General features: G+C 44.9%; 1 protein-coding gene across 1 annotated transcript; it reads left to right on the top strand.

Annotated features, from left to right (window-relative positions):
- Positions 1-2,253: 2,253 nt before the first annotated feature.
- SEC62 (SEC62 preprotein translocation factor) lies at positions 2,254-19,365 on the top strand. The gene is made up of 8 exons (XM_075570833.1): positions 2,254-2,411; positions 9,798-9,906; positions 11,064-11,169; positions 13,956-14,151; positions 15,198-15,290; positions 16,602-16,662; positions 17,414-17,533; positions 18,679-19,365. The coding sequence occupies exons 1-8, from the start codon at positions 2,274-2,276 to the stop codon at positions 19,158-19,160; spliced, it is 1,305 nt and encodes a 434-aa protein (XP_075426948.1). The 5' UTR covers positions 2,254-2,273; the 3' UTR covers positions 19,161-19,365.
- Positions 19,366-23,974: the final 4,609 nt, after the last annotated feature.

The following is a 23,974-nucleotide window of genomic DNA, read 5'->3' as shown; positions in this document are numbered from 1 at the left end:
GCGCTAGGCCACGCCCCGGCGGTTCAGCCAATGAGGGCGAACCTGCCGGGTGACGTCACAGACGCCCCCGTCTTTCCCCCTGCAGCTCATTGCAGACCGGGGATCTCGGCTGCACGCGCCGCCAGCCTCGCAGGCGCACGTACAGCGCCGGCACCTCAGCCTTACGCTAAGCTCATACACTCCGCTTGCCGCGCGGTTGTTGCAGAAGCGATCCCTGCTCGTGCTTCGGCAATGCGGGGGTGTGGCGGGGGCTTCACGAAGCTGGTTCGCCCTCATTGGCGGAGCGTGACGCTGACGTCACGTGGCAGCGCGTGAAAAGACAATTTTTTTGTCTCTTCAAATCGCGGTCACCCCAGCGCACTCCGTCATGCGCACACAAAGGCATAAGCATTAGTCAATTTGAGGTTGGCACGCAAGCGAGAGTGTAATCGCAGGCTGTATAATCTCAGCCTTACTGCTGTGCATCTCTCCGTCCACATGGTGTCATGTTGCTGAGACCTTGTCGTGGGGGTGTGGGGGGGGAGGGGAGGAGCAAACTGTGTTTTTTGAGAGGGTGGGGGTGTTCAGAGTTTGGTGAATACTTGCCACTGAGTTTGAGGTGGCAAGCAAGGGCCATTTTGGCCGAGGGTGCGAAGTTCTGTAATTTGTAACTGGACTGCAGTGTAAGGTCAGGTGCAGATACATATAGTTGTGTGTCATCAGCATAGAGGATAGATGAAGCCAAAAGGAGTTAATGAGATCCCCCAGGGAGAGCGTATAGAGAGAGAAGAGTTGGGGACCTAAAACACAGCCTTGAGGTAAACCAAGAGATCCTGAGGTAAAGTTGGCAAGAGACATTGATGGAGTGAGTGGTGGGAAGCAATCGGAAGCCTAGGAGAGGGCAGTCCCACGAGTGCAAAAATGTGCCAAAACAAATGATGATCAACAGTATCAAAAGCAGAAGGGAGATCCAGAAGAATGAGAATGGAGTACATTCCTTGTGATTCAACAATATGGAGGTCATTAGCTACGTTAAGTGCAGTTTCAGTTGAGTATACTGTGCGAAGTCCTAACTGGAGAAGGTCTAAAAGGTTATGGGCGTTGTATAAATGAAGCATGTGTAAAGGTTTAAAGGCAATCGAACAACAAGACAATAGTTAGAAGGGGAGTTTTGGCCAAGGGCGTTATTCTTCAGAATGGGTCAGACAAGAGCACCTCACCGTCTCTCCTCATCCTTCCTACCTCACCGTCTCGCCTCATCCTTCCTACCTCCCCCTCTCTCCTCATCTTTCCTACCTCCCCCTCTCTCCTCATCCTTCCTACCTCCCCCTCTCTCCTCATCTTTCCTACCTCCCCTCTCTCCTCATCCTTCCTACCCCCCCCTCTCTCCTCATCCTTCCCACCTCCCCCTCTCTTCTCATCCTTCCTACCTCCCCCCTCTCCTCATCCTTCCTACCTCCCCCCTCTCCTCATCCTTCCTACCTCCCCCCTCTCCTCATCCTTCCTACCTCCCCCCTCTCCTCATCCTTCCCACTTCCTCCCCCTCTCCTCATCCTTCCTTCCTCCCCTCTCCTCATCCCACCTCCCTCTCTCTCCTCATCCTTCCCACCTCCCCCTCTCTCCTCATCCTTCCTACTTCCCCCTCTCTCCTCATGCTTCCTACCTCCCCATCTTCTCATCCTTCCTACCTCCCCCCTGTCCTCATCCTACCTACCTCCCCCTCTCTCCTCATCCTTCCTACCTCCCCCTCTCCTCATCCTTCCTTCCTCCTCTCTCCTCATCCCACCTCCCCCTCTCTCCTCATCCTTCCTACCTCCCCTCTCTCCTCATCCTTCCTACCCCCCCCCTCTTCTCATCCTTCCTACCTCCCCCCTCTCCTCATCCTTCCCACTTCCTCCCCCTCTCCTCATCCTTCCTACGTCCTCCTCTCTCCTCATCCCACCTCCCCCTCTCTCCTCATCCCACCTCCCCCTCTCTCCTCATCCTTCCCACCTCCCCCTCTCTCCTCATCCTTCCTACCTCCCCCCTCTCCTCATCCTTCCCACCTCCCCCTCTCTCCCCTCATCCTTCCCGTCTCCCCCCTCATCCTTCCCGCCTCCCCCTCTCTCCCCTCATCCTTCCCGCCTCCCCCTCTCTCCCCTCATCCTTCCCGCCTCCCCCTCTCTCCGCTCATCCTTCCCACCTGTCCCTCATCCTTCCCACCTGTCCCTCATCCTTCCCACCTCAGCCTCTCCCCTCATCCTTCTGTGCGCGTCGTACACAGGCGTCAGTGGGTGCGCGCGCACGCCGCGTGAATGCGTCTGGCCGCGCGCATGCTCGCTCCACCCCCGACTTCACGTCACACGCTCCGCCCCCCCCCTCGCCTCCACGTCACACGCAAACACACCGGGACAAACATGGCGGAGCGGAGGAGACACAAGAAGAGGATCCAGGTACCCGGCCGGGGGATGGGGGGTTAAACACACACACAAAGTCACCACGTCATCCTGTGTCCCTGTTACCGGGAGCCGGTCCCCGCGCCCGGATGTGGGGAGGGGGCCGCCGGGGCCTAGAGGAGGCTGCTGGCCCTGGGGGGTTGAGAGAGAGCAGGGGGCCTAGAGGAGGCTGCTGGCCCTGGGGGGTTGTGAGAGCAGGGGGCCTAGATGAGGCTGCGGGTCCTGGGGCTATGTTACCGCCTGTGGGGGGATGTGAAAGAGCAGGGGGCTTGGACACCGCTTCCTCCCCTCCACGCTTGGGAGGTGCTCTGTCCGGCCTGAGGTCAGGTGGTGAGGGGGGGGGGTGTTGCTTATAGGGCAGGGTATCCCTGCTTCAGCAAAACATGACTGAGCCACCTGTGCTGAAGCTGGGGTAGCCGTAATACATGGCCTGTTGATGGTCCTTGGGGACTGGAGTTGGGAACCCCATTGTTCTAGCGGCAGGTGATACTCATCCCTACTCTATAACACGCTGACTTTGTGTTTTGTTGGAGGGTGAGGTTTTTTTTCTTTCTTCACGAGGAAGAAGGGTGCTAGAGATGCTCGGGATCGTTATATTATGCAGCCTGTGTACATGCCGGATGATGCACGGATGTGCTGCCCTGCAGTGAATGCATTAAACATTGTGTGCGTTTAAAGAGCCAAGAAAACACACGTGGCTGTTTTGGTCTTCATGACCACAACTGTGTGCACACAGAGACTGGGCAGCATTACCTGAAGGGAGGTTTGAGATATATATATATATATATATATATATATATATATATATATATAATGTATCAGTACCATGTTAGCCGAGCTTCAATAATCAAAAAATAAATAGATGATACCGTTCTGTGGCTAACGAAATGCTTTTATTTGTGCGAGCTTTCGAGATACACTGATCTCTTCTTCCGGCGATGTTACAATGAATGAAGCAAGCAAAAGCTATACTATAAACAGTGTCTATTGGAATGTTATCTGTGCTGGTCCTTCCCCCGGTGAGGATGTGTTTTATGGCTGGAGGTGTCAAAAGGTTCCTGAAAGCAAGTGATGAAAGAGTGTGTATGTGTATCAGTGTGAATAAAAATAAAAAACCCACCCACACCATTTATATCCACTCCACACACACCTTTTGTAAAGCACTGTATATACTGTGGGCTCTCCATTAATTTTTATTCACACTGATACACATACACACTCTTTCATCACTTGCTTTCAGGAACCTTTTGACACCTCCAGCCATAAAACACATCCACACCGGGGGAAGGACCAGCACAGATAACATTCCAATAGACACTGTTTATAGTATAGCTTTTGCTTGCTTCATTCATTGTAACATCGCCGGAAGAAGAGATCAGTGTATCTCGAAAGCTCGCACAAATAAAAGCATTTCGTTAGCCACAGAACGGTATCATCTATTTATTTTTTTATTTTATATATATATATATATCTCAGAAAGTAATACATTGAGGTTATCTCTTGTTTTAAAGTATGTCCTGGGCAAAGAGTTATGATAATACATGGTTGCATTTAATGAACAGCGGCGCAAATTATTTTTTATTTATTTATTTATTTTCATCCCACCTTTCGGCCGGATCCACTCTCCCTACTGTGCGCGCGCGGTGCCATTATAGAAAGGCTGGCTAATGTCAGCCAACTATAAGTGCGCGTGGCACAGCAAGCACAGGCACTATAGAACGGGCCTTACATGATCAGCAATTAAAGAATCCAATTCAAATGGCATTGATGGGGATTACAAAGAGGACACTGTAAAGTAGTGCTTTGTTTTTCAAAAGATAAATGTATTTTCTTGATAAACTAGTGTTTGTTTTAGTGTTCTTTTCCAAGAAAGCATAGATAACCAAATAAATACAATTATACATACTTTCTCTTGAATGCTCCCAAATCATGCATGTGTAAACATATGTTAAGATAGTACAGGCAGTCCTCGGTTATCCCAGGGAATCCGTTCTGGAAGTAGCGTTGGATAGTGAAACCGTTGTAAAGTGAGTCCCATGTTAATCAGTGGCGGTGAGAGCTGGATAACGCATTCCGGCGTCGAAAAACGGCCCATAGGGTTGCGTTGTAAAGCGTTGGATATGCCACTCGTAAAGTGAAACGTTAGATAGCGAGGACTAACTGTAGTACAAATAAAGATATACAAAACTGGAGTTTTTTTCCCAAGCTCATATTTTTGGGAATGTGTCAAGGCTTTAAGGGGCTTTGCTCCATTTTTAGGTATATTTTGGGTCAGCAACTGTTCCAAAGAGATCTGTGCCAAATGTAAGAAGCAAGATTTCAAAGATTCATACGTATGTTGCTCCCAAATCGGCGCCGATTCATATATCATATAAATATTCTAGATCTTGAAAAAACGATTACTACTATCCTAACATATGTTTACACATACATGATTTGGGAGCATTCAAGAGGAAGTATGTATAATTGTATTTATTTGGTTATCTATGCTTTCTTGGAATATATATAATTTTGTTTTTGACCCTTGGGATGCGGGGCTGGCTTTACATTCCATTGCTTTACACTCCATTGCTTTACACTACCACTAAGTAAGACTACAGCACAAAGGGATTTTAAATAATTAATTATGAGAAGTAAGGTTGGGCATAGTACAAACCCTTTCATTAAAGATAGAAGTTAATAAATAATAGAGAAGGATTTTGGTTCCCTAGTAGTTTTGGCAGTGAGAAATCAAATGTTTACTGAGCTAAAAAAAATCATTTCCTTTGCACGCACGTGCTGTCATATGTTCTAACTATTCATGGCAGTTACCTATACATTATTTTTTTATTTTTTTTAAACAAATATAGTTACAGTATGTGCTTCGTGCAATTTTTTTTTCACTTGCTGGGTTCATTTCCATTCAGCATGAACGGATTTGTATTCCTTTAGCAACCTGATAAATAAAGACATACAATAAATGCAGGCACTGTTTGTTTTATTAAATGTTTAGGCCTTCAGAAATGTAAATGGACGATCAGTGCAGTCATTGGCATGTCTTACATTTCTCTCTTCTCATCCTCTTATGTCTTGTATCACATAGTTATGATACATTTAATATTTGTCATTTTTTTTCTTCTTACAATTCAAATACATTAACTGTTCTGAGAAAAATAACAAAACTACCGTGAGCACAGACAAACAACTAAACAATAACTGAGTTATGAACACACACAAAAACAAAACAAACAGATAAACCACACCGGGGGATGTCAAGATACTGACCGGTAATATTGATAAACTGTGTTAGTGTTGCATCTCACTATTGATCATCTATCACCAGACAGCTGTTTGCTTCAAAGCAAACTGGATAACACAGCCAATAGTATTGTTAGTTTGGTCTACACACCCCAAAGCTCTCACTACCGTGCACTTTTGCTTCCTGCAACAGATTAGCATGTTCCACTTTACGATATGGTGGGAACAGTAAATGTCAAACTGTGATCAGTGCAGTCGGGACTGTTACACCAGCACTGATCACAGTTTCACATTTACTGTTCCCACCATATCGTAAAGTGGAACATGCTAATCTGTTGCAGGAAGCAAAAGTGCACGGTAGTGAGAGCTTTGGGGTGTGTAGACCAAACTAACAATACTATTGGCTGTGTTATCCAGTTTGCTTTGAAGCAAACAGCTGTCTGGTGATAGATGATCAATAGTAAGATGCAACACTAACACAGTTTATCTAACTTGTTTGACATACGTGCATTTTAACAATGGAGACATAAATTAGGCATGGGGTGGCCAATTCCAGTCCTCAAGGGATACCAACAGGTCGGGTTTTAAGAATCTCTGCTTCAGCACAAGTGGCTGTCATTGACTGAGCCACCGATTGAGGCACCTGTGCTGAAGCAATGATATCCTGAAACCCCCACCTGTTGAGGACTGGAGTTGGCCCGCCTCCATGATCTAAGGCTATAACATCAATGTTCCCTCATAGAAAATATTATAATACCCATGTACAGTGTTCGACAAACGTATACATTTGCTCGCCCCGGGCGAGTGGATTTAACCCCCGGGCGAGTAAATATTGGCCCAAGCAGCACACGTTTGGTACTAGGTGGCGAGTAGATTTTTTGGTGATTTGTCAACCACTGCCCATGTAAATACCATCTAAACAGAAGACTGGTGGCTCAAGTCCATGTGAAATATTACCCTTCGTATTTTAAAAACGCGTAAATGTTGTGGTGATGTTTACCTAGACGTTTAATACTGTGATTTGGCAGTAATTAATAATTAGAGTTTATACTTTTTGCCTGATAGGGAGACACACGGGGGGGGGGGGGAGGAAGGAGGGTCAACCAAATAATTAGCAGTATTGTTATAAAAAGGACCTCAGTGCTCGGTAGGTGAACACTGATATGAGCTTTCCCCTTCTGCGTTACATCCTTAAAATGTTCTCCTCACTGATAGTCTTGTTAACTTCAATGAGGGAACCCCAGATGTTACAGCTCTGCGTGCGCTATGCCGAGTTAGCAAAGCTATGTTGTTGTAAACATCCTGTAGATTGCAAGTTCTCCGGATGAGGGCCCTCGTTACCTTCAGTGTCTGTTGGTGCTTCTTTGTCCTTATTTGTATGTCATTCTGTTTGTCATTGATGTCTCTGTACTACGCCGCAGAAATAAATAACGATGATAATAATAAACAAAGTGAATTGCATCTGATTGGCAATGGCATTAAATGTGAACATTTGATGCACAAAGTGATTTAATTATTCCTGAATGTGTCAAAGTACTGACATAAACTCCTGTGTGTGAAATACTCCCCTGCGATCATTTATTATTTATCCAAGAACTGTTATAAATCTTAATAAAGATTTCAGTGTCAATAAAAAAAAAAAAAGAGAGAGAGAGATAGGGGAGGCAAAATCCGGCTCCAAGAGGAAAGCCGACCATGTCTTCTAAACGACAATACGTGCTGCAGCCAGTTTCTCCCTCACTACTTTCATATTGTTAAATGGTTGTGTTGCAGCACTATCCCAGCAGAACGGGGAGCGTTCTGGGACGACATGGATTGAATTTGGTCTTGGCCAAGTGTCATATTAAAAGGTTACTCAGTCTGCAAGAGTTTTATCCACTTGCCCAGTTATCATATTTCCTTGGTAAAAACAGGTATTATAAAACGGTTTATCTTTTACATGCGAAGTGCGCAAGCAGCTTATTTAATGCTCATCTTCTAATGTTGTTTCAGAGCGTTATCTGTTGTAAATTAATCTAGCAGTGTAAAATACAGTTAATAGTAACAGAGGTTGAACAAAGACATATGTCCGTTGAGTTTAAATCGACAGATTCTTATCCTATATTTGTATTTGACAGTATATTGATCCAGAGATGGATCTAAGACGAGAACCTCCAATGGTGTAGTATATACAATCTATCTTATTAATAAACAAGTAGGTTAAAAAGGTACAGTAATGTACTCACAAATTTGAGCATTTCAAAAAGGATTAGCAAGGCTGTCCAAATAGTTCTGCAGTTCTGGCGCTTTCCCTTGGCGTCTCTGATATTAATCTGGTGCTGTGGCCGCTGGCGCTGTTCCTCCTGTCGTCCAAGAAGATTCAAGTGCAGAGTTACGGTCCGATGTTCCGGAGCAGGATCGCAGCGAAGCGAGAGCACAACTGCTACGGATGCATGGGAAGCTTTTTTGGATCTTCCAGGCATCCGTAGCAGTTGTGCTCTCCCTTCGCTGTCATCCTGCTCCCGAACCTCACACCGTAATTCTGCACTTGTATCTCCTGGGACTCCAGGAGGAACAGCGCCAGCGGCCACAGCGCCAGATTAATATCAGATGCGCCAGAACTGCAGAATTTTTCAGACAGCCTGGCTAATGCTTTTTTTTAACGTTCAACTTTGTGAGTGCATTACTTTTTTTAACCTGCTTGTCTATACTACTCCATTGGAGGTTCTCCTGTCTTCGCTCTTGTCCTAGATTAATTTCTTCTGTTGCTGGTACCAGGATCACCTTTTCCAAGAGTAGCACGAGTCACCTCCCCAGCTTCGGAATACTCCTGTTCCGCGGGTTATCCCCCTCCCTCTCCACTTTTACTACTCCTGCCACCCCACTCTATATGGACTTCCTTGTGATTTCTCATTGAATATTGCACATGCTTGTCACCATTGCTCTGTTTTACACTAAATGCTCTGTGTTTATCAGAATTTGTGTCATACTATCCCTTTAGGGGCTGTTGCTGTTGATTTTGAGCGCACAGAAGCTTTTGTTTTTCGTATTGATCCGGAAGAAGGCAAACCCAAAAACCTAGTTTAAATATCATCCAATGATGTCTCATAAAGGGGAATAAATTCCTTCCTGACTCCAAGAATTGGCAATCAGATTTCTCCCTGGATCAACATCCTTCCCATGTTTTCTTATTTGGTATATCCCTGTATTACCTTTCCTTTCTAAAAAGATGTCCAACTGTTTTTTTGAAGATATCTATTGTTTCTGCCATCACAGTCTCCATGGGTAATGAATCTCGCATTGTAACTGCCCTTAATGTAAAGAACCCTTTCCTTTGTTGCTGGTGAAATCTCCTTTCCTCCAACCTTTAGGGATGGCCCCGTTTCGTTTGTGCATTCCTTGCGATAAATACTTTTGGAAGCTCTTTGTGTTGACCCTGAATATATTTGTATATAGTTATCATATCCCCTCTTGGGCGCCTCTTTTCTAATGTATACAAATCTAATGTGGCTAGACTTCATTCATAAGGCCGCGTCCATGCTAAGTGTGCGTGACCGTGCTTGTGGCGTCACGCGCACCTGTAGCTGGAGCGATTTATAGCCTAGGGGTAGGCGCGACCGGGTGGCGCGACGTCACGGAGCTCCGGCCGTCGTGCGACAAACACATTTATTTGTCTGCTCATCGAGCGCTGGCGCTTCCCGTTGCGCAGCCTATGACCGGCCTCATAGACGCACGACATTGCGATCGCGTCGCGCTCCCCATGGACGCGGCCCAAGTCATAAGTTGCATTTTAAAAAAAATGATTACATTTTGTAGAAATGTTTATTACAAACCTGAACTAAAGTTTACATCTGTATTCACGCTTCAGTGCCTAGCGGTATTAAAGTGGCTAATTATTAGTATGGGGATGTGATAATAGAGAAATTAGGGACTCGCCTGTTTCTTTCTATGGGAACTTTTGTTATAGTATTAACGTTTGCTTTCAATGCATCTCTGGGGTTTGGATACCTAGAAATGCATGTTGTAAAAAAAAATTGTGTGTGTGTGTGTGTGTGGGCATAGATGCACGTATGCACATGCACGCACACAAACACATCTGTCTATCTAGCTATATATCTATCTATATCTCAAACACACACACAAATAAAACTGGTCTCTGTCTTGCAGGAAGTTGGTGAGCCGACCAAAGATGAGAAGGCAATAGCCAAGTACCTGCGCTTCAACTGCCCCTCCAAATCCACCAATATGATGGGCCACAGAGTTGATTACTTCATTGGTAGGATTCTCCTGGAACGCACATTAGCCGGGCTGGGAAAAGATCCGCGCGGAGCTGTGTGACTGTTATTAACACATGTTTCTCTTTGGGAGTGTATTGTCAATCCTGCAAGTCTGCTATCCCATTTACTGCCAGAGGGTGGGCAATAGATTGCAGGGAAGGGGCAATACAAATACTTGCCACATTGCTTTTTGTTTGTAAAGAGGCACTCCTGGCGCCACTTTGTGTAGGTTTGAAGCAGGGGGTCTCCAGAACAGAACCGCGCGTGATTTCAGCTCGGGGGGACATCCTGCTTTCCAAGATGCTTGTATCGGACGGGCGTGCCGAAACGGCAGCTTAAATGCCCTCTGGGCCTATGGCAAGCCGCAATGTCATCCCTCGAGGCTTCCTATTGGCCCATGTGACGCAGGAGATTTAAACTGAGAAGATACCAGCAGCGCCCGCGGCGGTTTCTCTGAAAGCAGGGGGTCCTCGGAGCTGAAATCAACGCGGTTCTGCTCCGCGGACCCCCAGCTTCAAATAACACAATGTCGCCAGGAGTGCTGCTTTAAGAACACATTCCTTCAAATGCATTATTTTGTATTGTACATATCAATATGGAATAACCTCTCCTGGCTGAGAGATACATACAGCACAGAGTACATTGTGGGTAAAGATATGCTGCTTGTAGTGTTAAATGATGACATTGGTTATCCTTTGCTTATTTCTAACCATTAAATCTGGGAATGCCGACAACATTCATACAGGATGTGATCATGGAACGTTTCTCAGTAGTTGTGGTGCTGGGAAAGTGTGGGCAGAAGTCTAAACACAGTTTGGGTTTCTCTGGCTTCGTGAACAAACACAGATGGCAGAGAAAGGTAAAGTGTGGCTTGACCTTAACATGGGGGCGGGGGGCTTAACGCCAGTCCTCAAGCCCCCCCTAACAGGTCAGGTTTTAAGGATATCCCTGCTTCAGCACCGGTGGCTTAATCAGAGGCTCAGTCTTTGATTGAGCCACCTGTGCTGAAGCAGGGATATCCTTAAAACCTGATGCATGGGGGGGGGGAAGGTAGGAGGGGTTGATGACTGGCGTTGTGCTGCCCTGTCTTTAAATCAGAGAAGATTTTACCATGGTCACTTGTTTCTTTCATTTTTTTTATTCTTTTTGTTTTTAGCTTCTAAAGCCGTGGAACGCCTTTTGGACTCAAAATGGGCAAAAGCAAAGAAGGGAGAAGAAGCGTTATTTACAAACCGGGAATCTGTGGTTGAATTTTGCAACAGGTATGGATTCACGGAAAGAAGATGCTTCCCCATCACACAGCAGCCTGTATTTTAAGATTTTTTATCAATATCACTGATTAGTCATGTCGGAAATGTCGTGCTGGTCTTTAAAGAGGAATTGTCCCTTTAAAACATGACCGGGAAATATATTTGACCGTTATTGCCACTCATTCAGCCGTTGTAGGTAGAGGTAATTCAACTCTGGAGGTGCGTTTTTGTAGAGGCCAATTGTGATCCTACGCCCATTATTCCATTATTCAAAAAGCGTACCCCAGACAGTGGCAATATAAATTCGGCTGGTCGGCGCTTGGGTTAAACTCAGGGAAATGAGGCGAAAAATAGTGCAGATCGTCTCAAACCAGTTTTATGCCGAAATAATAAAATCAATAGTGTGCACCTAGAGTACAATCTTTCAAGCTTAAAACACAGATACAATCTGTAAATGAGCGAATCTCCGGGGCTGCAGTCTCGTCACCTCCGCGTGTGCGCGTTCAGCGTCTCGCACTTCCAGTACCTGTGATGTATAGGACAGACGTCTCTCTGGAACCCCCAGACACGACGCGTTTCGCCTGGAAATGGCTTCCTCCGGAGTCCGTAACTCGCCAGTACTAGAATAATTTTTATACCCTCTACCCTTACTTGGCTAATCGCAGAAGGGAGGAGATTGCATGTGAAAAGCATCTCTTAATCACAGCACACGCTATTCTACGCACATGTAAACTAGTATGGTCAATACTATATACTAGTAATGTAAATATGTATTTCCCCGGGTACCCGGGGAAAAAAGAAAAATTACCCGGCCGGGTAGCTTTGGAGGACAGCAGAGGGAGAGGACAATGGCCGTCGGTGACGAAGGTCAACAGCCAGCAGCGGCAGGGGATAACGGCAGAGGGGAGAGGGCGACCATGTGAGCGGCACAGGACGACAGCGCTGTAGCGCTCCTCACCGGCCGTCCTGTGCTGCGCCTGCTCTGCTCACATGGTCCTCCTTGCCGCCGCCGGTAGGTGACCAATACAGGATGCCGCCCGCTGACCGCTGCAGGATGCCGTCCTCTCCCGCCGCCTGCTGTCCTCTTCTGCTGCCCTGCTCCTGCCGTTCTCCGTCCTGTTCTCCCCGGAGGAAGGGGAGTGATTGAGGAGAATCACCGAGGGAGCAGAGCAGGACGGAATTACCCGCCCCCCCCCCCGGTTACTACGCCCTAGGCCGGGTAATTTCTGGGTAGCTCAAATATGTCCGGGTACTGGGTAATTTCCAGGAACCTGGTACGTCACTGCTATTTACATAAAAATGGACTTCATGTTGACTCTACTCTGAGCTCTGTCTGTGTTTTCATGTTCTGTCTCTGGTTTTAAATACTCTAAAAAGGACCACAAACTGTGTACATATTTTTTAAAAATCCAGATATCCCACACAAGCATAACTGCAAAAGCATTATTACTCAGATACCCATAGGTTTGGGCGATGAATGACATTTGCAATGTCCTATGCATTAGGGACCAGACTAATCTCAACTCCTCCAATCTTATCTTTTACCCCATTTGAAATCTCCCGACGTGCATCAAATGAAAATAGAAAAATGGACAGCAGGGGAAAGTGGAGGGATCCCTGGAATCTAGTGATCCCTTATAATATGATCGCACTAGAAACGACACAAAAATGATGTGTACCCTCAGTAAGCTTCACTACTGCTGTATTGCTCTCTCCACTAATGGTTTATTCAGTCAGGGTGCTTACAAACTTAGATCATTAGAATGCTGCGTTACCACATTGTGTTACCCTCTGGCAACAATGTGTCCAGCGCAGCAATCCTCCCCCCGTGTTTACCAGGATGGGAACAGGAGATCCTCGGGGCTGAACCATACTCATTTCAACTCTGAGGACCCCCTGGTTACTGAGATACCGTTTATGGTAGCACCGGTACTCCCTTCTATTTAACTTGAGGGTCCTGCAACTCGCTACCTTCATTGGTATCTCAGGAATTAGGTGGTCCCCAGAGCTGGAAATGGCATTTTTCATCTCTGGTCACCCCCTATCGCCCAATCCTTGTGAAAATATGAAAAGAATGGGTTAAAAAAAAACAAGGGCCACAAACGCGCCCGGTTTTAGGGATATTCCTGCTTCAGCACAGGTGGCTCAGTCATAATGTCTAAGCCACTGATTGCGCTACCTGTGCTGAAGCAGGGATATATTTAACCTGACCAGTTGGTGGCCCTTGGGGGCTGCATTTGACACCCCTGTATCTGCACCTTCTGAAATTGAAGCCAAGAGCCTAACTCCAAATGGCAGAGAACCTTCTGGAAGATAAAATAAAGAATACGGAGGTTGCGTGTTCCTAGGTAAAGAAACTTGTAGCATCAATTCCATAATGACCATAATCCTTGGTGAGTTTAAAAGCCGTTGTGTAATATACGCTGTAATAGTCGCCATCTTGTGCGACTCCGAAAAAAAAATCGTTTGATAATCATTTTATTGCGTTTTAGTGAAGTAAGAAATAAGTCAAAATACGATTTTATTTCTGTATTTTGTTTCACCACGGCGGCAACAGATTAACCCCGACCTGTCCGGCACATCGCGATCGCGTTATCACAACGAAAGGGGAGTCGTCCTGCCGGGTAGATGGCGTTCTGCGCTGCTGTAAAGCGCTGAACGAGATCTTCCCTAGAAAATGAGCTGCAAGCCCCTGGCCTGCCACATCACGGGAGCCACAAAGGGTTAATATGCATACGGGCGTGCGGTTTGCGGTGTTTAAAAGTTCCAAAGTGAAGATTTCTCTCCTTTTTTGTAAGGCTGCTAAAGAAACAGTTTTTTCACCGGGCGCTGAAAGTCATGAAGATGAAGCCGGAGAAGGAGAAGGAGAAAGGGAAGACCGACAGTGGGAAGGAAGAGGAGAAAAAGAGCAAGAAAGAGGTTTCCAAGGAGGAGAAAACGGCAAAGAAGGAGAAGGAAAAGAAAAAAGAGGGCGATAAAGAGGAAGGTAAAAAAGTAAGTAGAATAAAAGGTCCCCAGCATGGGGCTGCAAACCCATCGGTCAGGGAATGGGATAAGTCTTAACATAGTTCATCCTGTATCGTGCTCTGAACTGGCGAGATAAAGAAGCAGTTTCTGTAGAGTTCAGTGATCCGTGAGCTTCTCTTGTTTCAGTTTTAAGCTGTAAGTTTTAGTCCCTGGGCGGCCTTGTTAAACCTTTGCACGTAATCCGTTCTAATAAGTCATTCGTAGATATGGTTTATCATCCAAGACAGTCTGAAAAGGGCAATCGCTTTAAGCTCGAATGTAGTCATCCTCAAAGCAGCAGAACATGTTGTTGTTTGTTTTTTTTAAATATATATATATGATATGAGGCAGGAGGTCACCGGAGCTGACCAGCATGAATTAAAGCTCCAGGGACCCCCAAAAAAAGGAATGCGGAATTGCTGCTTTAACGTAAAAATGCAACGGTTTTGTCTCTTCCTGTGAGGGAGCCGCATGAGGAACATGGCTAGTGCAAATAGAGGCTAGTGCAAAGAGAGGCTAGTGCAAAGAGAGGCTAGTGCAAAGAGAGGCTAGTGCAAAGAGGGGCGACGGAGTGGCTCAGTGAGTAAAGACACTGACTAGCACCGAGTTTCAAGCAGGAGAGCCTGGTTCAATTCCCGGTGTCGGCTTCTTGTGACCTTGGGCAAGTCACTTTATCTCCCTGTGCCTCAGGGACCAAAAACATAGATTGTAAGCTCCGCGGGGCAGAGATCTGTGCCTGCAAAATGTCTCTGTAACGCTCCACGTAAAACTAGCAGCGCTATACAAGAACAAACAATTATTATTATTATTATGAGTGGCTAGTGCAAAGAGAGGCTAGTGCAACTGTATGTTTAACAAAGTAAAATTACACACACACAATATAATCTCTTAAATCAGAGTTCTTCCAGTGCTTTACTTTTTTGTTTAGGGGGGATTTGCCTGTTGCCACAAACGCGATGAGCCTGATTAACACGTAGGCCAGCGCACACGTACTAATATGCCTTCTCACACACACACACATTTCCTTGTTCTAGGACGAGACGCCCGGAACACCAAAGAAAAAGGAAACCAAGAGAAAGTTTAAACTAGAACCGCACGAGGATCAAGTTTTCCTGGACGGTAACGAGGTGAGGCGCACCATCGGGGGGGTCAATTTCCTGGCAAAAATGTAGCTAGTCGTTTAACCGCGATGGCGCTCTGTATGTTACGTGCTCTGCCAGCAGCAAAGAGAAGGAATGTCAAGGCGAACATCTTAGTTTTTTGTCACCTCTATTTATTGGTATTCAAGATTTTACATTTTGGATGCATGATCTGATAAAGATATAACTTGATCACCTAAGTACCAGCACAGAGCGTAGAAAAGGTGTTTGTTCAGTCCATCATGCAGACATGACATGTCGGGATATGTCTGCCCGAGGGACTGAATAAACACCCTTTTCTTCTACTTGCTGTGCTGGTATGTTGATCACCTTGGTGATCATTAATGACTTCTATTATTTACCTTTACCGTGCAGCACCTACCCCTCCGCTGAGTTATCCTACATAGCGCGTGCAACATTTTGTCTAATGTATATGTATATCTCTATATATCTCTGTATTCATCTACATTATTTATTTATAAAATGTTTTACCAGGAAGTAATACGTTGAGTTACCTCTCAATTTCAAGTATGTCCTGGGCACAGAGTTATGATAACAATACATGGTTACAGTAAATGAACAGGGTTATACAGTCCATACACAGACATTTCATGAACAGATAGTTGGAAAATTGGGTACATGGGGATAAAAGGGCTGGAAGTTTGATTGAAATAGAGAAGCTTTAACATTACCAAACAGCAGCAAATAGCTCACACCCTTTAGCTACCCTTCAGCTGCGCCAAAGGCTGTCTGGCTATGGGGCGACGCAGATGTAGACTGAAGAGGTTCACATTGAATGCAGCTGTGGTTTCACAATCCCTTTGTCCTCCTGGGTGATTAGCGTTCCAGAGGGTGGGACGGACGAAACACAGCAGCAAGCAAACGCAGATAATAACCCTTAGCATGCTGGTGCGGATGGGAGCAGCTCTTGGGTAATCCCATCAGGTGTCCGCCTTTGGGGCGACGCAGACGTAGACTGAAGCGGTTCGCGTTGAATGCAGCTGGATATCTATCTGTAGAGCCGTTTTTGGAAGTGTTTTGTACCTTTTGGAATGGCTCATAAACGCTCCGAGGATGAACAGCCTAGTATTTATTTATAACTTTTTCTAACGCGCGACTCGCCAAGAAAACACTGTACTAAAGCGCGTGTGTGAAACTTAGAGAGGACACCCATCCCAAACTAACACCTGTAAAGTCTGCATTTAATTAATTGATTCTGTGTGGTACATGAGTTTTTTTTGTGTTTTTTTTTTAAATGTTGAAATATTTTCTCATGTATACATTTTCACAATGTTTCAGGTATATGTGTGGATATACGACCCAGTCCATTTTAAAACATTTGCTATGGGCCTCATCCTTGGTAAGTACGTGCAGCCAGTGAATAACTTTGTGTGTGGATGTTTGTCACCTATAATTACTGTACTTAAATGGCTATTACCTCTTGGTAACTGCTACCGCCATCCAATGACGGAGGGCAGTTGCTCTATTAATGCCCCAAATATATCCCAGTGTTTAAGCTAATTGTTGCTTTCTCCAGATTCAAAAGAAATCTTAAGTGCAGATAAAAACTGTTTCCTAGATGAAGAATCAAAAAGCCAAGTACATGTTATAAATAACTAAAGTGGCATCAGATCATAAAACGTAATTAAGAAATGTAGTTTTCCTGACCACGATCTGGTTTTGAACCTTGTTACCAGTCAAAGTTGTTTTTCGGGAGTGGATGAGAAGTGTAACGGCTTTAATGCTGTCACAGATAAGCTTACTGCCATTTGTAACAACTAATAACAAACATATCATTGTGATCTTAACATTAATCCTTGCTTCAGCACAGGTGGCTTAGGCAGCGGCTCAGTCAAAATGGTTGAGCAACCTGTGCTGAAGCAGGGATATCCCTCATACCTGGCCTGTTGGTGGCTCTTGAGGACTGGAGTTGGCCAGCCCTGCTGTAGGGCCCGTTCCCACCTGAGTAACGTTTAGTGCGCCGCTTTGCAGCATGTTGCTAGGCCAACTGGTTTTAATTGGTCCGCATCGTAGCAAATATTTATCCGTTAACCGTTAGAAATATTCGTTTTTGGACCCAACATGAATTAAAGGGCCTCTTTCTGTTGCAGTGATTGCTGTGATAGCGGCGACCCTCTTCCCCCTGTGGCCTGCGGAGATGAGAGTGGGGGTTTATTACCTGAGCGTGGGGGCAGGATGTTTTGTTGCCAGTATTCTTCTTCTTGCCGTTGGTAAGTTTCTCTTCACCACGAGACCTTTTCAGGTGTTTATATGGTGATGGTATTTGGCGATGCTATGTCAGGTGTTGGCCACTGGGTGGCATCCTTTTTCTGCGATGTTTTCCCCTGTCCTAGCACACCACCTGCACGGGTTGGCTAACGATTGGATTCACTTTTCTCATCCAGATCCGCCCACCGTATCTTTGTAAACTCGTATTGCAGATATTACGTTTGTGTTGCTGTCAGGGATTGGCAAGACGCTCCAACCTGCTGCATTGTACGCCTTGGGCAGCCGACCGTGGGCTAAATAAGGAGAGAGACGGCAACCTGCTTATTTCGGCACAGCTAAAGCAGGGCTGTCCAGCTCCTGTCCTCCAGGGCAAACAGAAGGACAGGTTTTAAGGATATCCCTGCTTCAGCAGAGGTGGCTCAATCAGTCTTTGACTGAGCCACCTGTGCTGAAGCAGGGATATCCCCAATACTTGACCTGTTGGTGGCGCTTGAGGACTGGAGTTGACGACCCCTGTGCTAAAGAGTAGGGCTTTTCTCTGAATTTGTTCTCGCGCTGCTTGTCGTTTCCTTTTCCTTCCTGTGGAATAGTCTGAATGTCTCCTCCTTACTGAATGAAACTCTCTCCTCTGTCCCCTAACTCATCAGAATAGCATAACTTGCTAAATCTATATAGTAGATGGTTACACAGTAGATATGGTTGAAAAAATACAGCCGTTCAATCTATGCTAAATTTAGACAACAGATACTTTATCCTATATGTTGATAACTTACTTTTAAGAGGGAGTGGCTCAGTGAGTAAAATACACTGACTGGCACTGAGTTTGAAGCAGGGGAACCTGGTTCAATTCCCGGTGTCGGCTCCTTGTGACCTTGGGCAAGTCACTTTATCTCCCTGTGCCTCAGGCACCATAAACATAGATTGTAAGCTCTGCGGAGCAGGGACCTGTGCCTGCAAAATGTCTCTGTAAAGCGCTACGTACAACTAGCAGCGCTATACAAGAACACGCTATTATTATTATTATTAAGATTTTGTTTAAACATATTCCGTATTGAATTCCTCTGGGGACCGTTAACCAGAGTTCTACGAACCTGTAAATTCTGCCCGCGTCTAGTTCATCACTTCCTGTATATCTTCTGTTTTTTAGCCAGGTGCATTCTCTTCCTCATCATTTGGCTCTTGACCGGAGGGAGACACCACTTCTGGTTCCTGCCGAACTTGACCGCAGATGTGGGTTTCATCGACTCCTTCCGACCGCTTTACACGCATGAGTACAAAGGACCCAGGAACGACCAGAAGAAAGACGAAAACTCGGAGGTCACACAGCCGCTAAAAGCAGATGGCGAGGATAAATCGGACAGCGAGAAAAAGGAAGAGGAAGGAGGGAAGGTGGAGGCGGCCGAGGGATCAGGATCAGAGGGCTCCGGCGCAGAGCGGCAATCGGACACAGACAGTGACCGGCGCGAAGATGAAGGCTCGCAGCACAGTAGTGGCAATGGGAATGATTTTGAAATGATCACGAAAGAGGAACTTGAGCAGCAAACAGACGGAGACTGCGAGGAGGAGGAGGAGGACGACCATGAAAGTGAAGAACCTGCCGCGTCTGAGCCTCTACACGGAAAGTCCTAAGTCTTTCACCAACGTTTCGGGACTGGTTATGTGCAAATGGATGGATTTTTTTTGTTTTTTTTCTTTCTGTGGAGTGATCACCAAAACATTTCTTCACTCTCTTCTTTCAAATCTGCAGGAATGTGCAGGGATCATCAAATTCGTTAGGAGGGGAAACGGGTTATTCCAAAAAAAAAAAAGGAAACGAAGTTTAGTGAGGAAAAGCTCCAAGCCGAGGGTTAATATTGCCCCTACATTTTAAGTAAAAAGGCCAAAACACAAGTGAAACCTAATCACTTTTTACCATGTGAGTTCCTAAGCTGCCTTGTCCCAATGTAGATGAATATGTGATCCTGCTTTGACGTGTCCGTGCTGTTTGGGTTAGATGGAAGTCCCACGTCCGTCTAACATCTGCATGCAGTTAACAGTGGCCTGTTCTGGTGCGTGTTCATGCAATAGGTCTGTTCATTTCAGTGAGCTATTGATAAAGCGTCAGCAGCTTTCAGTTGTAGCAAAGTATTTAATTTACACATCTTGTTTATAAAGACATTTTTAAGAGCTTTCCTCCGATACATATTCTCTAGCTGATCACCCTTTGTTATCAACGTGTTATTAGCCTCTCTGGCAACAAAGCGGAATGTCATTACTTGTTTAAAAACTGGAGGAATCGACTTCTATTTAGTGTCCTGGAAGTTTTTTTTTTAAATGATTTTGATGATCCCTACCTACATATAGTATATATATATCCTTTATGTATTGTAACGAGTAGATTGATTATTTTTTTTTGTACAACCTTTAAACTATTCTATCAATTGGTTACAATCGTCAGTCATAATACTGAAAAAAGTACTGTGTATTTTTATGGTATTGATGGTAATTTCAGGCTTATTGCCATGGAAACGTTCAGTAGTTAGAAGGTGGGTTTGATCAGGATTGTAGTATTGAGGACCACACGCTTTTCAGCTCAATTCTCCACTGTCCACACCTAATTTTACATCCAATTACAGTCCAGGTGCGTTGGCGCTGTTCCATGATAAGATGCATTAATAGACGAATACGCTGAACACTTATTCCTTCCTTGTAGTATTTAAATTGTTGGTCTTTTACGTACATTCGCTGATGATGATGAAACACATCATGTGCATTTTCTGAGGGTTACATTTTAGAGAGCTTCCTCTGGGGGGGGTTTCTTCTCTGCGTTATACCTACAATTTAGTATGTGTAGCTGTTATGTGTAAATGAATGTCACCAAGCGTGCCAGGAGGGAAGAGAAGTGGCCACAGGATCCAGTGCAGGGCGGCCAACTCCCGTCCTCAAGGGCCACCAACAGCTCAGGTTTTCAGGATATCCCTGCTTCAGCACAGGTGGCTCAATAACCTGTGCTGACGCAGGGTTATCCTGAAAACCTGGGCTGTTGGTGGCCCTTGAGGATTGGAGTTGGCCGCCCTGCACTAGGGCTTACTTGTTGAAACATTAAATATACATCTTAAACTGATCAGAGTGATAAGTGAGACAATATTATGTGTTTGTGAGTCAATGCACCTTTTAAGACCTTTTTCTGAAATGTATCGTCCTGCAAAAAAAAAAAATATATATATGTTTCTGATGCAAAAACATTTAAGTTGTGATTAAATAAACTGTAATATTGGTGGTTGTTGCAAATGTTTGTTCAAAGACTTTAGATCTTCCAACTGGCATGTGCACCTGATACAATATATATTCATATCCATCCTGCTGTAGATGTGATACACATTGTATGTCACTGTGAATTCTGAATAACCATCATCCCCATTAATTAAAACATAACTTCCGATTTACCTATTTTTAGCCCCTTGGACTGATCCATGTAGGGTTTTCCTCTCCAACTTGTCTGATGCAAGATGCCTTGATACGGCGAAATATGTTATTCTGGTTAAACTGACACAGGTGAAATTCTGAATAATTAACATAACATTTTCTCTAAACACCAGTCCATACTTTGCTGTATTATGTACATGCAATTTACATATAATGTACATTTTTATTATAGTGATGTAAATGTTCCTAAAAATCAAGATTTGTATAATCAACCTCCTAATGTTTGAAAAGGCCTGCAATGCATTGCCTAGCTGTGTTTTTCAACAGGGGTTTCCTGGACATCCCTAAAGGGTTTCCTGCAATTTTCAGTTCATTTGGAAATAGTACCAAAATACAGAAGATTTTAAAATGCATCTGTTCTCAGACGCACTATTAGAGAGGGTTGGGGTTCCTTACAATGCATGTGATCTCAGACGCGCTATTAGAGAGGGTTGGGGCTCATCGGAATTTCACAATGTAATTATAGGGTTCCTTAACCACAAATATGTTGCAAACCACTGCCCTTCAATACACTTCAGGCCCATTCAATATTATAGGAGGTTACAAGCATTTAATGTCGTTATTTTTTTATTTTTTAGAAAATTAAAGCCCTGGATCCAACAAAGTCTGTGAGCGAAAGATGTTTTCACAGCTTTAGTTTTGTGCCAACATTCCATGTATGTAAAATATAAGTAAAACTGCTTATTAAAACTAAAAGGTGACAAAAATATAGTTGTTTCTATGACTTAATACCCACTCCCTTGTCCTTGCATTTATATAATGTAGTAAGTCTTATTAGCATGAACAAGGAGTTTCCTACAAGGAAAGAACCGCTGTGTGCATGCAATCTGCATTAGCCTTTTGTGACATTGAACACATGGTTTGATTGTTGCAGCAAATGAACCAATTAATACACAGAGGTTGGGAATATAACTGGAGAAACAGCACAGGATTGGATGAGAAGGTGATGCCAGTGTGGTGCTGAGCGGAGTGACATTTCTGCGTTATGAACATCACTCATTGTATCAAGTCACTTGTGTATTACACTAGCACTTCCCAAGCGTACGTGGTGTGGGAAGGTAATGCAAGTGAACCATGTGTGATACGACTTTCAAATTGCCTCTAGTTGGTAAACGTTGATGGTGATTTAAAGGGGCATTTCCCCGCAGTGACCCATTTCTAAAGTGAGCTCCGTGTAATGCACTGTAAAGCCGCACTACAGGCTGCACTGCGGGGTTTTATTTATTATTACAGGTTTGAAGCAGGGGGTCTCCGGAGCTGGACAGTTAATTTCAGCTCCGGGGACCCCCTGATTTCAGAGATACTGACCTCCATAGGGGGCACTGGGATCCCTGCCGTTTAACTGTCCCGGTCACGCTGGCCAATAGGAAGCCGCAACAGATGTCACGGCTTCCTGTTGGCCCGTGAGACATTTAAAGCCGCATTCTGTAGCCACACGGTTCTTTGGCTGCAGAGATACCGGCACCCTTAGGCTGCGCTTATAGTGACGACGACGTCAGACTGCGGTCGCTGGAAAAATCAAATTGAGATGACTTCCAGAGATCGCGACCAAGCCGTTGCGCCGCGCTTACTATAAGCGCACGTGACGGCGGCAATGTGGCAAACAAAAATCACATAGGGAAAAAAATACTCTTCAGGTGGACGAAAATTGTGACGGAAATGAGTGACTGCGCATATGCAGAAGCGGCATACCAGCACATCCTGTCCAGGAGTATTGACACTCCATGCATGCGCAGACAGGCTAACACAATCGGTGCACATTCACACCGGCTCCCCGCAAGCACAGTGCCGCTGCCTGACTTCCCCTCACCTCCAGCCTGGGGTGTCAGTGGGGCGCAGGGTCGAGCTGCCGGCCCTACACATCTGCACACAGTCACCTCGCAGAAGTGCATAACCTACAAACTGAACATATGACATATGTGTTACACTATGGGGCGTGCGCTCTGTTTTGTATTATATATATATATAATACAAAACAGAGCGCACGCCCCATAGTGTAACACTGTAACATTTAATGTAGGGAAGGGTGGATAGGGGGATTAAAACAACTCACAATAGGAAGGTAAAATATAAGCAGTATGTGATATATAATCACCACCAGTACGTAAAGTTGCATTACGTCATCACGTTGTGTGCATCCTTTACGGCCGGGGATGCACATGTAGTGATTTTAAGGCCAACTCTGATACCAGATGTACCTGGAGGATTTCGAGTGAACCGGAGGGACAGCGCTGTTTGGGAGACCTACTCCAGCTGATCTTGGACTCTCTGCTGCGGTTTGGACTTGCCTTGGTGGTGATTATATATCACATACTGCTTATATTTTACCTTCCTATTGTGAGTGTTTTTAATCCCCCCATCCACCCTTCCCTACATTAAATGTTACAGTGTTACACTATGGGGCGTGCGCTCTCTGTTTTGTCTTTCTCATAGATTTTGCTGTGGAACTGGTTATTCCATGTGAGAGCTGCCGTGGGCCCCTGGACTCTGTACATTGTTCTGGTGTTACCTGTGAGGACTCATCTTAGGGTTTGGACATTGGACTTTGATTTTGCCATGTTGTGTATCCACGTTTGTTTTAGTATTTCATTGATTATTGTTTACAGATTATTAAGGGTTTTTCACTTTTTAGGGTAATTATTTTACAATTATTATTATTATCATTTGATATATATTTATATACCTGTTGGCGCTACTTTTTGTTTCTTATATATATATATATATATATATATATAATGAAACAAGGCAACAGGCACTCTGTAAACAATGAAATACTGATGCTTATCCCATATGCGATATAAAACAGCAGGTATCACCACATCTTCATCCGGAAAGAACAGACAGCACACAGCCTTGGTTTTTGTTGCCTTAATATATTGTCATTTCAACCTGGCGGTGTGCTGTCTCTTCTTTCCGGATGAAGATCTGGTAGTACCTGCTGATTATTTATTTATATATATATATATATATATATATAT

This window comes from Ascaphus truei, chromosome 14 (genome assembly GCF_040206685.1).
Source record: "Ascaphus truei isolate aAscTru1 chromosome 14, aAscTru1.hap1, whole genome shotgun sequence".
Lineage (NCBI taxonomy): Eukaryota > Metazoa > Chordata > Amphibia > Anura > Ascaphidae > Ascaphus > Ascaphus truei.
This window is presented reverse-complemented; position numbering and strand designations above follow the sequence as displayed.

Coding starts and splice junctions, on each gene's coding strand:
- SEC62 (XM_075570833.1), top strand. CDS start 2,274: ATGCGTCTGGCCGCGCGCATGCTCGCTCCACCCCCGACTTCACGTCAC. Junction 9,907..11,063: donor CAGAGTTGATTACTTCATTG/GTAGGATTCTCC, acceptor TTTTGTTTTTAG/CTTCTAAAGCCGTGGAACGC. Junction 11,170..13,955: donor GTGGTTGAATTTTGCAACAG/GTATGGATTCAC, acceptor CTTTTTTGTAAG/GCTGCTAAAGAAACAGTTTT.